Source organism: Scyliorhinus canicula, chromosome 6 (genome assembly GCF_902713615.1).
Source record: "Scyliorhinus canicula chromosome 6, sScyCan1.1, whole genome shotgun sequence".
NCBI classification, from domain to species: domain Eukaryota; kingdom Metazoa; phylum Chordata; class Chondrichthyes; order Carcharhiniformes; family Scyliorhinidae; genus Scyliorhinus; species Scyliorhinus canicula.
Window position 1 is genome coordinate 50,826,741 of NC_052151.1, and position 13,317 is coordinate 50,840,057.

Below are 13,317 nucleotides of genomic sequence, written 5' to 3' on the forward strand. Positions count from 1 at the left end.
TCTAAAAGGACGAGCAGCAGATACCTGTGAACCCCACCACCTGGAGATTCCACTCCAAGTCACTCACCACCCTGACTTGGAAATATATCACCATTCCTTCACTGTTGGTGGGGCAACATCCTGGAACTTCCTCCCTAACAGCACAGTGAGTGTACCTACATCTCAAGGACTGCAGCAGTTCAAGAAAGCAACTCACCACTACCTTCTGAAGAGCAACTAGGGATGGGCAATAAATGCTGGCCTAACCAGCATTGCCCACATCCCACAGATGAATTAAAAAAAAGGAATTTGTTTCTGTATAACAGCTCCATTAAGCTAAAGAGTCTAGCTGTTCCAGAAACATAACTTGGTTTTTGGTGTTCAAGATGCTTTGCTTTTTGTGATTAAAAAGCAAATATAATTTAAATCACAAATTCATTTGCATGTGGTGGTGCTGGTAGTTGCCTTACAAATGCTTAGTGGAATGGTGCAGGGATGTATGCAGGTTCAACTCTGCTTGCAACATGAGCCCTGTCAAACAAGGGGAAAGGGAGATTCCTATTGAGATGGCCTTTGGTAATGGCAGGCTATGCGGACAAGGGTATTCACAGTCAGAAAAAGGCTGTGTGTGCACTTAGTTTTCTTGAGGTGTTAATCTCTAGACAGGCATAGTAAAACGGCTGAAAACTATGAAACAGAAACTGATCAAATAAAATTATGTAAATCCAAAAAAGTGTTTCTGGCATTATCTTTCCTTTTAAATGCACTTTCAAAATTGTTATTTAAACACAGTCTTCAGGAAGCTGTTAAAACCATACTTTTATCTCCTGGTAATCTTTGTAATTTATTGTCAGAATTTAAAATTTTGGTGAACACTGATCTTAGGAAGGAGGGGTATTAAGCTGTCGATGGGAATATGCATTCAATCTCCTGCAGGGTAATGTAAAGGAATCTGTACGACTCATTATTTTCAGTGAAAACCAACACACTTCATTATGATCCCAGACGGATACGAGTGGCATAGAGTAATCATGCAGATTTATTAAACCTGTATTAGCAAATTTTCTGGCTGACTGGATACTATTGTCATGGAAACAGATTGCAGTCCTTTTTGTTGCTTTCCATGGTTGGCATGATTAAAGTTGTACAAAACATTCAGGGTGCAGTATTTCACTGAAATTACAAGAATTAATTGTTTCTTTGTTCCCAGGACTTTGTTTTGTGGTGGCGTTGGGAGCTGGGGTACTGGTGATGGGAAGAGGGAGGGTTGGGTGGGTGGCGGTTTGTGGTGGTGTTAATGTAGAAGATATTCTCAAAGGCCGCAGGGTCAATTTTGCTTTCTAGATTTCTGTTACTAGCTGGGAGCAAGGATAGCAGTAGCCGATGTTTCTTATTTGACTTGGTGTGTTTCTGGGAGAAGGAAAGTTAATGGGTGGATGATGATGATTTTTCTTTTCAAATGTGAAATTCAGAAAGCTGTTGAGTGAGTGGTCATTATTTGTAACCTTTCACGTTAAAATTCTCAATGTTTTGTGCAGAAGGATCGTGAGTTGCAAACATTGTGCACTGCAACCAGTTTCCTCACCATAACATTTTTCCATTTATTAGTTAGCTAGCTAGAAATTAATACTTTGACACTTTACAATTGTTTTTCGCTTGTTTACACTGAGAATACACATAAAAATGATTGGTCACTCACACCAGGTAGTGGTGCACAACACACATTGCATACAAAGAGTACAGACATCATGGGCAGCACAGTGGGTAGCACGGTTGCTTCACAGCGCCAGGGTCCCAGGTTCGATTCCCGGCTTGGGTCACTGCGTGGAGTCTGTAAGTTCTCCCTGTGTCTGCGTGGGTTTTCTCCGGGTGCACTGGTTTCCTCCCACAAGTCACGAAAGACGCGCTGTTCGGTAATTTGAACATTCTGAATTCTCCCTCTGCGAACCCAAACAGGCGCCCCGAATATGGCGACTAGAGGCTTTTTAGAGTAACTTTATTGCAGTGTTAATGTAAGCCTACTTGTGACAATAAAGATTATTATTATTATCTACTTCAAAGCAATGCCACTTGTGAGGATCAGCATTTAAATAACAGTGGAAGATTCAGAAATATCCTACATAAACAGTGCAGAGCGGTTACCTGAAATACAAACCAGGGTTAAATTGTGCGGCACCATTGCCGTGGTTTCTTTCCAACATTCATGGAAATGCTGTATATCCTCAGAGTTTACAGTTCTTATTTCTAAGGAGAACTATGTTCTATCGGACATTATGGATATTGCCACCAAATCATTTGAAAAAGAACTCTGCAGGCACCGACCCACTTAAGCCCTCACTTCCAATCTATCCCTGTAACCCAATAACCCCTCCTAACCTTTTTGGACAGTAAGGGCAATTTATCATGGCCAATCCACCTAACCTGCACATCTTTGGACTGTGGGAGTAAACCGGAGCACCCGGGGGAAACCTACGCAGACACTGGGAGAATGTGCAGACTCTGCACAGACAGCGACCTAGTGGGGAATTGAACCTGGGACCCTGGCGTTGTGCTACCGTGCCGTCCTAGCCACTGTTCTAAAGCAAAGTTTAGAAGAAACATCTAGCTTCTTGAATGTGGAAGGCCAGTGTTAGAAATTCACACACCATTACAAAATGATAACAGCATGAACAGAGGCCATTCAGTCATTGTATTGATACTGGCGCTTTGAAAAAGCTATTCAATTAATTCCATTCCCCTGCAATTTTCTACTCCTTTGTTATGGGCCAGGGTTCAGTAAACTCCAAAGTATATCATGGAGTTCACTTGACCTACAACTGTTTATTCATTTTGGTTACGAGGAGCACAAGAGCCTACCTTCCAGGTGTTATTCAACAGAGACCTTGAGCACTTTTAATCAAAAACAAAGTTTATTATACAAATTTAGTTAACATTTTTATAAACAGACACAAAAAGCATTTTTATCAACTACCAACATAAATACCCCACACAGCTACAGTACTCTATGTATAACCCCTAATAATTTTCCCTTAACTGTTTCAATTTAATGACAACATCCCATAAACCAGGAAACCCTTTTACTAAAACAATAGGTTTGATCTCCTTCCAGAAAACAGTTATCGCTTAAGTTATCAAGTAATCTGGAGACAGCTTTAAAAATTCCCGTACCAGCCTCCCCGAATGGGCGCCGGAATGTGGCGACTAGGGGCTTTTCACAGTAACTTCATTTGAAGCCTACTTTTGACAATAAGTGATTTTCATTTAATTTCATTTCAACAATTGAATGTGCCAGGGCTTGTTGCTTTCGAAAATAAATTTCCTAGCTGCAACCTGCTAGAGATCTTTAAACTTATGAAGGATTTGTTAGGTTAGCTGTTTCCACTTGTTGTGGAGTCCAAGACCAGAGGACGTAAATATATGATTGTCCCTAATAAATCTAGTAAGGAATTTGGGAGAAACCTTTTGACCTAGAGAGTGATGGAACTCGCTATCACAAGGAATAGTTAAAGGGAATAAAATAGATGCTTTTAAAGGAATGCTGGACAAATTCATGAGGGAGAAATGAACAGAGAATTATGCTGATAAGGTCAAATGAAGCACGGCAGGAGGAGGCTCATTCGGAATATAAACAACAGCATTGACCAGTTGGACCGAACGGCCTGTTTCTGAGTCATACATTCTACATTTTGTCTGCTGCATGCACTTCTAATATACATCTAGATTATTACATTAACTGGAGCCTTTTTCAGTAGCTCGGACTTCAAATCCTACTTTGATGCAGGATATTTCTAGTATTAGTTATATTATGTCAATGTTCAAAGCTTCAGATAAATTTATTAGTCAAAATATTAAACTTCACAGCATTGCAATTTATTTCATTTGCTTTTATACTTTATAGAAATATATTTTGGATTGTTTAGATAAATCTAATTGAGAAGTCATGCGGGGACTCAAAATATTAAATGTTGATTGATTGATTGATTGATTTCTGATTCATATACCATATAATGTTGAATGTGTTTCTTTTCCTGTTTTTCAGATGCTTGTGACAACACCTGAGAAATGGGATGTGGTAACACGTAAAAGTGTTGGTGATGTTGCCTTGTCTCAGATTGTCAGACTATTGATTTTAGATGAAGTTCACCTATTACATGAAGATAGAGGACCAGTTCTTGAAAGCTTGGTGGCACGAACACTACGGCAGGTAAACCGGTCTGATTCAAAATGATTACTCTACAATATTTAGCATACAAAATGGTGAGAAGAAAGAAAGATATTTTTCTTTGGACATACAGGTGTTTCTGTGCAGGAATCGTTTTGTTTCAGTAGTGTTCCTTGCATTGTTTGCCTGAAAGTTTGGATGTAAATATATCATTTGTAGAAGATGTAAACAATATATCTTGTTGTGATTTGTATATTGCTGTTTTCATGTGGCACTATTTCGAGCTGTACCTGCTACTAGTTAGATGTTTAATGCAGTAGCGTAACTTATGAAATCTATTGATCATAAGAATTAGGAGGAGGAGTAGTCCATTCTAACACTCTAACCCTGCTTCACCATTCAATAAGATCATGGCTGATCTGATTGTGACCCCAACTCCACTTTCCTTCCTGCTCCTTAATACCCTTGGACTCCCTTATCAATCAAGAATCTACATTACTCGGCCTTAAAAATATTCAATAATTGTGCCTATCCCACTCTCTGGGAAGAGGTCTATTGTCTCACAAGAAGAATTTCTCCTCATCTCCATCTTAAATGTGAGACACCTTATTTTCGATCTCTGTCCCCTAGTTATACCCTCTCCCACAAGTGGAAACATCAAACCAGCCAAGTACCCCCAGGATCTTCTATGTTTCAATAAGATTGCCCACCATTCTTTTGAACTCTAATGGATACATGCCCAACCTCCAGGAATCAGTCGAGTGAACCTTCTCGAACTGCTTCCAAAGCAATAATGTTTGTTCTTAAATAAGGTGACAAAACTGTACACATTACTGGTGTGGTATTGATGTAGTCTCGTGAATACCGTATACAATTGTAGCAAAGCATATCCTACTTTTATATTCTATTTTTCTTGAAATAAACAGTTAATTTCCCAACTATCAGTATCCTGGGGGGGTTACTATTGATCAGAAACTGAACTGGACCAGCGAGATAATTACTACTGCGGCTGCAACTGCAGGTCAGCGGCTAAGAATTCTACAGAGAGTAACTCGCCTCCTGACCCCCGAAAGATTGTCCACCATGCATAAGGTACAAGTTAGGAGTGCAATGGAATACTCTCCATTTGTATGGATGTGTGCAGCTCCAACAGCACTCAAGAAGCTTGACACCATCCAGGACAAACAATCCTGCTTGATTAGCACCCCATCCATCACCTTCAACATTCACTTCTTCCACCACTAGCACACGTTTGCAGCAGTGTGTACCATCTACAAAATTCACTGCAGCATCTCACCAAGGCTCCATCAATGGCCCCTTCCAAACCAGTGTCCTCTGCTACCTAGAAGGGCAAGGCAGTATGCGAACACCAGCACCATGACTTGAACTACATTGCCGTTTCCGTTACTGTCACTGGGTTGAAATCCTGGTACTTTCTTCCTAATAGTAATGTCTGTGTTCCTACTCCATATGGACTGCAGTTGTTCAAGGAGGCTGCACTCCACCACGTCCTCAAGGACAATTAGTGATGACTAATGTATGTAGGCTTAGCCATCAAAGCCCACATCCAATGAACAAATACAAAAAAAGCTTTCTGCATCACTTGCTGTATCTGCTTGTTAATTTTTTGTGATTCATATACCAGGACCCCCAGATCTCTGTTATTCAGTGTTCTGCAATCTCTTCCCATTTAAATAATATGCTGCTTATTTATTCTTCCTGCTAAAGTAGACAAGTTGCCATTCTCCCACATCGCCGCAGGCACTGGAATGTGGCAACTCGGGGCTTTTCACAGTAATTTCATTGAAACCTACTTGTGATTATTATTATTATTGTTCCCACTCACTTAACCCATGTATATTGCTTTGCAGGCTCCTTATTGTCCTCTTCACAGCTTGCTTTCCTACCTACCTTTAAGCCATCAGCAAATTTTATAACCGTACATTTAGTCCCACCATCCAAGTAAATAATATAGTTAATAGTTGAGGCCCCAGCATTGATTCCTGTGGCACTCTGCTCATTACATCTTGTCAACTTGAAAATGACCCGTTTATGTCTACTCTCTGTTTCCTCTTAGCTAACCAATCCTCTATCCATGCCAGTATGTTAACCCCCCCTACACCCTGAGCTCTTATTTTATGCAATAACCTTTGATGCGGCACCTTATCAAATGCCTTCTGGAAACCTGAGAACACCACATGCATATGTTCTCCTTTATCCATGTTGCTTGTTATTTCCTCAAATAACCCAAATTAATTTGTCAAACATGATTTTTCTTTCAGAAAGCCATATTGCTTCTGCCTGATCAAATTATGATTTTCTAAATATCCTGCTATAATCTTCCTCAATCTCAATAGCCCCTTCCTCTATGGGGCTGGTTCAGCACAGTAGGCTAAATTGCTGACTTGCAATGCAGAATAGTGGCAGCAGCGCCATTTCAATTCCCGTACCGGCCTTCCCGAACAAGCGCCGGAATGTGGCGACTAGGGGCTTTTCACAGTAACTTCATTGAAGCCTACTTGTGACAATCAGCAATTTAATAATAATGGATTCCAGTATTTCTCTGTGACCAGTGTGAAACTAACTTGTCGGTAGTTGCTTGCTTTCTGTCTCCTCCCATCTTGAACAGTGAAGTTACAATGTCCAATTTGAAGTGACCTTTCTAAAATCTAGGGAATTTTAGAAAATTTAAAACCACTGCATCTAGTATCTTAGTAGCTACTTCTGAAGTCCCTCAGGATCTAGGGACTTTTTTTATTTGGTCATGGTTTGTGGGTGTCGCTGGCTGGGCCAGCATTTAATGCCCATCCCTGAGAGCTTTTAAGAGTCAACCACATTGCTGTGGATCTGGAGTCACATGTCGACTGGACCAGGGAAGGACAACGGATTTCTTTCCCTAAAGGACATTAGTGAACCAGATGGGTTTTTACGACAATCGGCAATGATTTCATGGTCACCTTATTTCCAGATTTTTACTGAATTCAAATTTCACCATCTTCCATGGTGAGATTCGCACAAGGGTCCCCAGAGCATGACTCTGGGTCTCTGGATTACTCTTCCAGTGGCAATGCCACTATGTTACTGCCGCAACTCGGCTTGTTAGCTTTTAGTTCTATTACTTCTCATAGATTCCTCAACGACTCTTCCTCGGACAGATCTGTTCCCTGTAAGAACACTATTCACGACGCCCTATGCTGCTCTTGCTCAGGTATTTGCTTTGTTTGGCCCTTATTTCTCACTAACCAGTCACTACATATCAATGTACTATTTGTCAATGTACTCTGTTGATTATTCTTTTTGTCTACTGTGTACGTTCCCTTGGCCTCAGAAAAATACTTTTCACTGTACTTCGGTACATATGACAATTAATCAATCAATCAAACCTTTGAAATTCTGTTTTCTAATTTAGACCCACAACTGCTCATGTTCCGAAAATGGAAGTTTATCCCTAGCCCCACATGTACAATTAAAGAACAAAGCAGTGTTTTAAACTTGTGCCCAAACAGACATACAGGGCGAAATTCTCCCCTACGCGGCAGGGTGGGGGGACCCGGCGTAGCGGAGTGGCGCCAACCACTCTGGCGTCGGGCCTCCCCAAAGGTGCGGAATTCTCCGCACCTTTAGGGGCCAAGCCCTCACATTGAGGGGCTAGGCCGGCGCCGGAGCGGTTGTGTTGCTCGTTCTGGGTGAGTGTGCTTAACACTCAATTTGGCTCTGTTTCGTTACTTAGCTCTGGAGTCGCTAGGTATCGTTAAGATACCGCCACAAGCTTCAAGGTCAAGTTCAAAGCAATAAAACCATACACCAATTAGTAAGTTCAAACAACTGAGTTTATTATAATACAATTATAATACTACCCATGCACACGCTAAGAGGATTAAACTATTCCTACCGCTAAATAAACCAATACTTATCTCGAAGGGAACTGCCGGATCAGGGGTCAAGGCCTCTTGCTCTGCTCTGGTCTGCAGACTTCAGGTTGGTACGGGTTAGAAGGGGTCAGGAGTGTCTATCTCTGGTAGCGATCGTTGTGAGACTTGCTTGCTGGCGGCTGCTGTCCCAAACCTCTCCTCTCTCTCGTTCAAGCTCTTCTTGGCAAAAGCTGGTCAAAATGCTGGTCCAGAGAGGAGGGCTGGTTAAGAAGAACGAACTAAGTGTGGGACCTGTCTTTTATAGGTCCCAGGGCTTCGCGCCCTTTTGGGCAGACCCTTTTCCTGCTGGGAATCGATTGGGTCTCTTCCCAATCGATATGTTTGAATCCCCCCCAATACTGAGGCTGTTCCTTGGCTACTGGGCGGGTTTTCAGGTGCTTTGTTTTCGGACCCCGCTGGTGCCGGGGTGTTTGGTTTCTCATACACTGTTGCATCACTTCCCTATTTGTGTCCATTGTCCCTGGGATCGTTCCATTACTATGTTAACTATCCCGGAGATTGCCTCATTAGTATGTGGAATGTTCGTTTCGGTGCTGTCTGCTCTCTTAGCAGGCAGAATACACATTGGCTTGGTGCAGCCTGCTTGTGCTGTGTGAACATTGTCCATTTTAACCTGTAAGCTTTGCATTCCTCCATTTTGTATTTAGGGAATGGCCAACTTCGGTGGCTACAGTTGGCACCACATTGACTGGCACCAAAACCGGCAACAACGGCCTTTCACGCCCGGCGCCGGAGCTGGCCGAAAGGCCTTCGCCGGTTCGCGCATGCGCCGTTGCGTCAGCTGCCGCTGTCGTCACCACCGGCGCATGCGCGCTGGGGGATTCTCTTCCGCCTCCGCCATGGTGGAGGCTGTGGCGGCAGCGGAAGAAAAAGTGTGCTCCCACGGCACTGGCCTGCCCGCCGATCGGTGGGCCCCGATCGCGGGCCTGGCCACCGTGGGGGCATCCCCCGGGGTCCGATAGCCCCGCGCCGCCAATCCCGCCGGCACACAGGTGGTTCAAACTATGGAGGCGGAAGAGGCCTCTCAGCGGCGGGACTTCGGCCCATCCGGGCCAGAGAATAACGGCAGCACAGAAACCCGTAGCTTCACACGCCGGCCCCCGCCATTCTCCGTGGCGGGCGGCGGGATTGCCTTAAAGCTTGCTGGGGGTTGGAGAATTTCGCCCGCAGTTCGTAGAGTGGCTATACCTGAGTCCCAAAGCAATATTTTGTTTTAATGATCTTTTTATAATCTTTATTGTCACAAGTAGGCTTACATTAACACTGCGATGAAGTTACTGTGAAGCCCCTAGTCACCACTTAAGAGGCCCATACTATTTTGGGGTTCTGGCTCATGGGGCTGGTTTAGCACAGGGCTAAATAGCTGGCTTTGAAAGCAGACCAAGGCAGGCCAGCAGCACCTCTGATGTTAGACCCACAACTGCTCATGCTCTGAAAATGGAAGTTTCCCTGCTGTTTGACCTTTCACATCTTTTGTCCTTTCTGGGGACTGCCATTAACACTCTTTCCCCTTGGTTTCTGTGGCCAATAACGCCAAGTTTCCCTGGGTTTCTGTGGCTATGGCTAATCTTTCATTCTCACTCCACAGTATAAATATTTCCCACTCTCTCTGTCTGTTAGCTTTGACAAAGAGTCATCGGACTCGAAACGTTGGCTCTTTTCTCTCCCTACAGATGCTGCCAGACTTGCTGAGATTTTCCAGCATTTTCCCTTTCATTTCAGATTCCAGCATCCGCAGTAATTTGCTTTTATTTAGGCCAGCAGCACGGTTCAATTCCCGTACCAGCCTCCCCGAAGAGGTGCCGGAATGTGGCGACTAGGGGCTTTTCACAGTAACTTCATTTGAAGCTTACTTGTGACAATAAACGATTTTCATTTCATTTTCATTTCATTTCATTTGAAAGGAGCTGCTATAAAAGAATTTGAAAAGACAACCAATATGTTAGCCATTTCAATAATTAATTGTAATTAATTACACGTCATAGATACAAAAGATGGATATTACCCCAATCCTTTGGAGAGCAGGTATGCTATGATTTCAGGCTCTTGAATTCTATGTTCTGCTTCAAGCATTATCTATAGGACCATGGCATCATCCATCCTCAGACAGTTAGGGGCATTGTTGACAATTTTAGCCAAATATAGTTGTGCTTTCATTGTGTTACTCCATGCTTCTTGAACAGTTTCAAGCAATGTGGTGCCTTAAAGCCTGCAGTAAAACAATTATGATGAAACAGGCATGGACCTGAAGCCAGGTTTGAGAGGCATGAAATTTTTGCGTTCTAATTTCATCTGAGTGTAGTGGATGAGCTGTATATACTAAACATATAGCTGACCAATTGGGGGAGAGTGGGAGATCACCTAGTATCGATGCTGAGCAGAGCTTGGTTGCGAGGTTGACAGAAGAGGGAGCAGGATAATCCCAGGGGGAGCGAATGACAGGAGGAATATCCCTGCTCCTCATGAATTCTGAAAAATAAATAAAAATCAGGCTTGAGGTTCCTTTGAAGAGCAGATGCAAGGACTGATAGAGTGGCCACTCAATGCAAATTTAAAAATTCTTTCACGGGGTCTGGCTAGGATGATATTTATTGTCCTCCCCTGATTATCCTTGAGAAGGTTCTTCTGAGTTGGTTTGGTGGCGTTACAGGATTACAGATGGGCAGGGGAGTGGGCCTAGGTAGGGTGCACTTTAGGAGAGTCGGTGCAGACTCGATAGCGTCCTTCTGCATTGTAAAGATTCTATGATTCTTGAACTGTTGCAGGCCAGATCCTCTTCACTCAAAGGGTGGTAGAGGTTTGGAATGCTCCCCCACAGACAGCAGTTGAAGCTAGATCAGTTGCTGATTTTAAATCCGAGATAGAAAGATTTTTGTTAAGCAAATATACAAAGGGATATGGGCCAAGTGCAGGTATTTGGAATTAGGTCACAGATCAGCCATGATCTCATTGAAGGCGGGGCAGCGTCGAGGGGCTGAATGTCCTACTCCTGCTTCTATGTTCATGTGGTGTAGGTACACCCACAGTCCTGTTACGAAGCGAGTTCCAGGATTTTGGATTTTGACCCAGTAACAGTGAAATGAAGGCGATGTAGAGTCTGCTGCCCTGTCCTTTTGAGTTGGCAGAGGTTTGGAAGGTGTTGTCAAAGGGGCCTTAGTTCCTGTAGAGCATCTTGTAGATGGTACACACTGCTGCCACTGTGCATCGCTGGTGGAGGGAGTAAATGTTTAAGGTGGTGGATGGGATGCCAATCAAGTGGACTGCTTTTTCTTTGATGGTTTCAAAGCTTCTTGAGTGTCGTTGGAGCTTTCCTCGTTCAGACAAGTGGAGAGTTCAGTTCCTGGTTAATGGTAACCCCTAGAAAGTTGATAGTGGGGGGATTTAATATTGATAATGTCATTGATTGTTAAGGGGTGATGGTTAAGTTCTCTCTTGTTTGAGAAGGTCATTGCCTGGTACACTTATTAGCCCAAGCCTAATGTTGTCCAGGTGCTGCTGTACGTGGATACAGACTCCTTCAGTTTCTGAGGAGTCATGAATGGTGCTGAACATTGAACAATTATCTGCAAACTTCCCCCACTTCTGACCTCATGATGTCGGGAAGATCATTGATGATGCAGTTGAAGATAGTTAGACCGAGGACACTATCATTAAGAGCTCCTGCAGCATTGTCCTAGGACTGAGGTGATTGACCTTCAACAGCCATCACTGTCTCCCTCTGTGCTATTTATGACTCCAACCAGTGGACAGTTTACCCCTGATTCCCATTAATTTCAGTTTTCCCAGGGTTCCTTGATACCACATTGCGTCAAATCCTGCCATGATGGGAAGAATAATCACTCTCGCCTCTGAATACAAATAGGTGGAGCATTTGTGATGCATACTCCTTTCATTTTTACTTCATGATTGCTGTTGTCAACCCTTCTGCATTGATTCCTGTTAGTGGGAAAGAATCCAGAAGAATCACCTGACACTGGTATGCTTCAACGTGGAACGGTTTATTCCGTTAGTGGGGAGCAGTTGGCTGCAAATCATAAGCGTCTGTCGCTGGACACATGAGATCATGAGCATTATGCCGGCTGGACCCAAATTCCATAAATATTGGTTGCTAGGCAGTGCAGGGCTGCGCAGTCTGCTCAGGAACAGATGGAATCCTTCCTTCTTAGCTTTTCTTGGGTTCCCTGGATACCTATGCACTAGGACTATCTTATCTGCACCTCTGTGTTACAAGCAGCATTCTGGAAGGGCAGTTGATGATAAAAGATTGTCTTGCAAAGATAGGCCTTTTCAATGTGAACCCGTGGGAACAAAGGGTTTACATATATGGCCAAGCTAGTTGGCTAAAAAACCCATGATGCCTCACAACTTGTTCCGTTAGGAAGCAGTGTTTAGGATTTTGTATTGCATATATTGGTTGTGTATATTTATGGCTTGTGTGTGCATATGATTATAGATATATTAGTATGCATCTATCACTATAATATTTGCACTGGTATACATTCAGTACATGCACATATATTGCAGTTGTCTCTGCACCGGCCCCCTCCTACATTCACAGTTTACATATTCAAACAGTTTCCCACCCAAAACAGTTGGGCAAAGGCCAAGCTGAAGGGGACTTCTGGTTGCAGTGATGTGGAGCTAAGCCGCACGTTCGGCGGCTCCCGCTATTTTCGGACTTTTGGGCTCTTTTGAGGGCCCGTAACGGCGCTGGACGGACTTTTCCCGGTGTGGGAAGACATCAGCTACGCTTCTCTGCCGGTGGATGAACTGGATCAGGAGCGGGGCGGTCAAAATATCGGCTCTGGAGCAGAGAAAGGTGCGAGGGAGGAAGACCAAAATGGCGGCGGGCGGGGAATTGGCAGCGTGGAAGCAGTGAGCGCATCGCTGCTTCAGGGAGCTGAAAGCTGAGCTGTTGGAACCGCTAAAGGCCTCACTTGACAAGCTCACTGCGACTCAGACGGCCCAGGGGGGAAGAGATCCGCGAGGTCTGGCAAAAGGCCTCAGAGAATGAGGACGAAATCCTACGCCTGGCGCTGAAGGTGGAGTCGCACGAGACGCTCCACAAGAAATGGTAGGCGAGGCTGGAGGAAATGAAAAACCGCTCGCGGCGGAAGAATTTGCGGATCCTGGGCCTCCCGGAGGGGCTGGAGGGATCGGACTTGAGGGTCTACGTGGTCACGATGCTGAACTCGCTAATGGGAGCGGGGTCCTTCCAAGGGCCCTTGGAGCTGGAGGGGGCCC

General features: G+C 44.0%; 1 protein-coding gene across 4 annotated transcripts in view; it reads left to right on the forward strand.

Annotated features, from left to right (window-relative positions):
• ascc3 (activating signal cointegrator 1 complex subunit 3) overlaps positions 1–13,317 on the forward strand; it is a 661,661-nt gene that overhangs the window by 134,386 nt on the left and 513,958 nt on the right. For all 4 annotated transcript variants that reach the window (XM_038799272.1, XM_038799275.1, XM_038799274.1 and 1 more), the window contains exon 11: positions 4,019–4,183. In XM_038799272.1, coding sequence (XP_038655200.1) covers positions 4,019–4,183 — 165 coding nt within the window. The remainder of the gene's footprint in view (positions 1–4,018; positions 4,184–13,317) is intronic.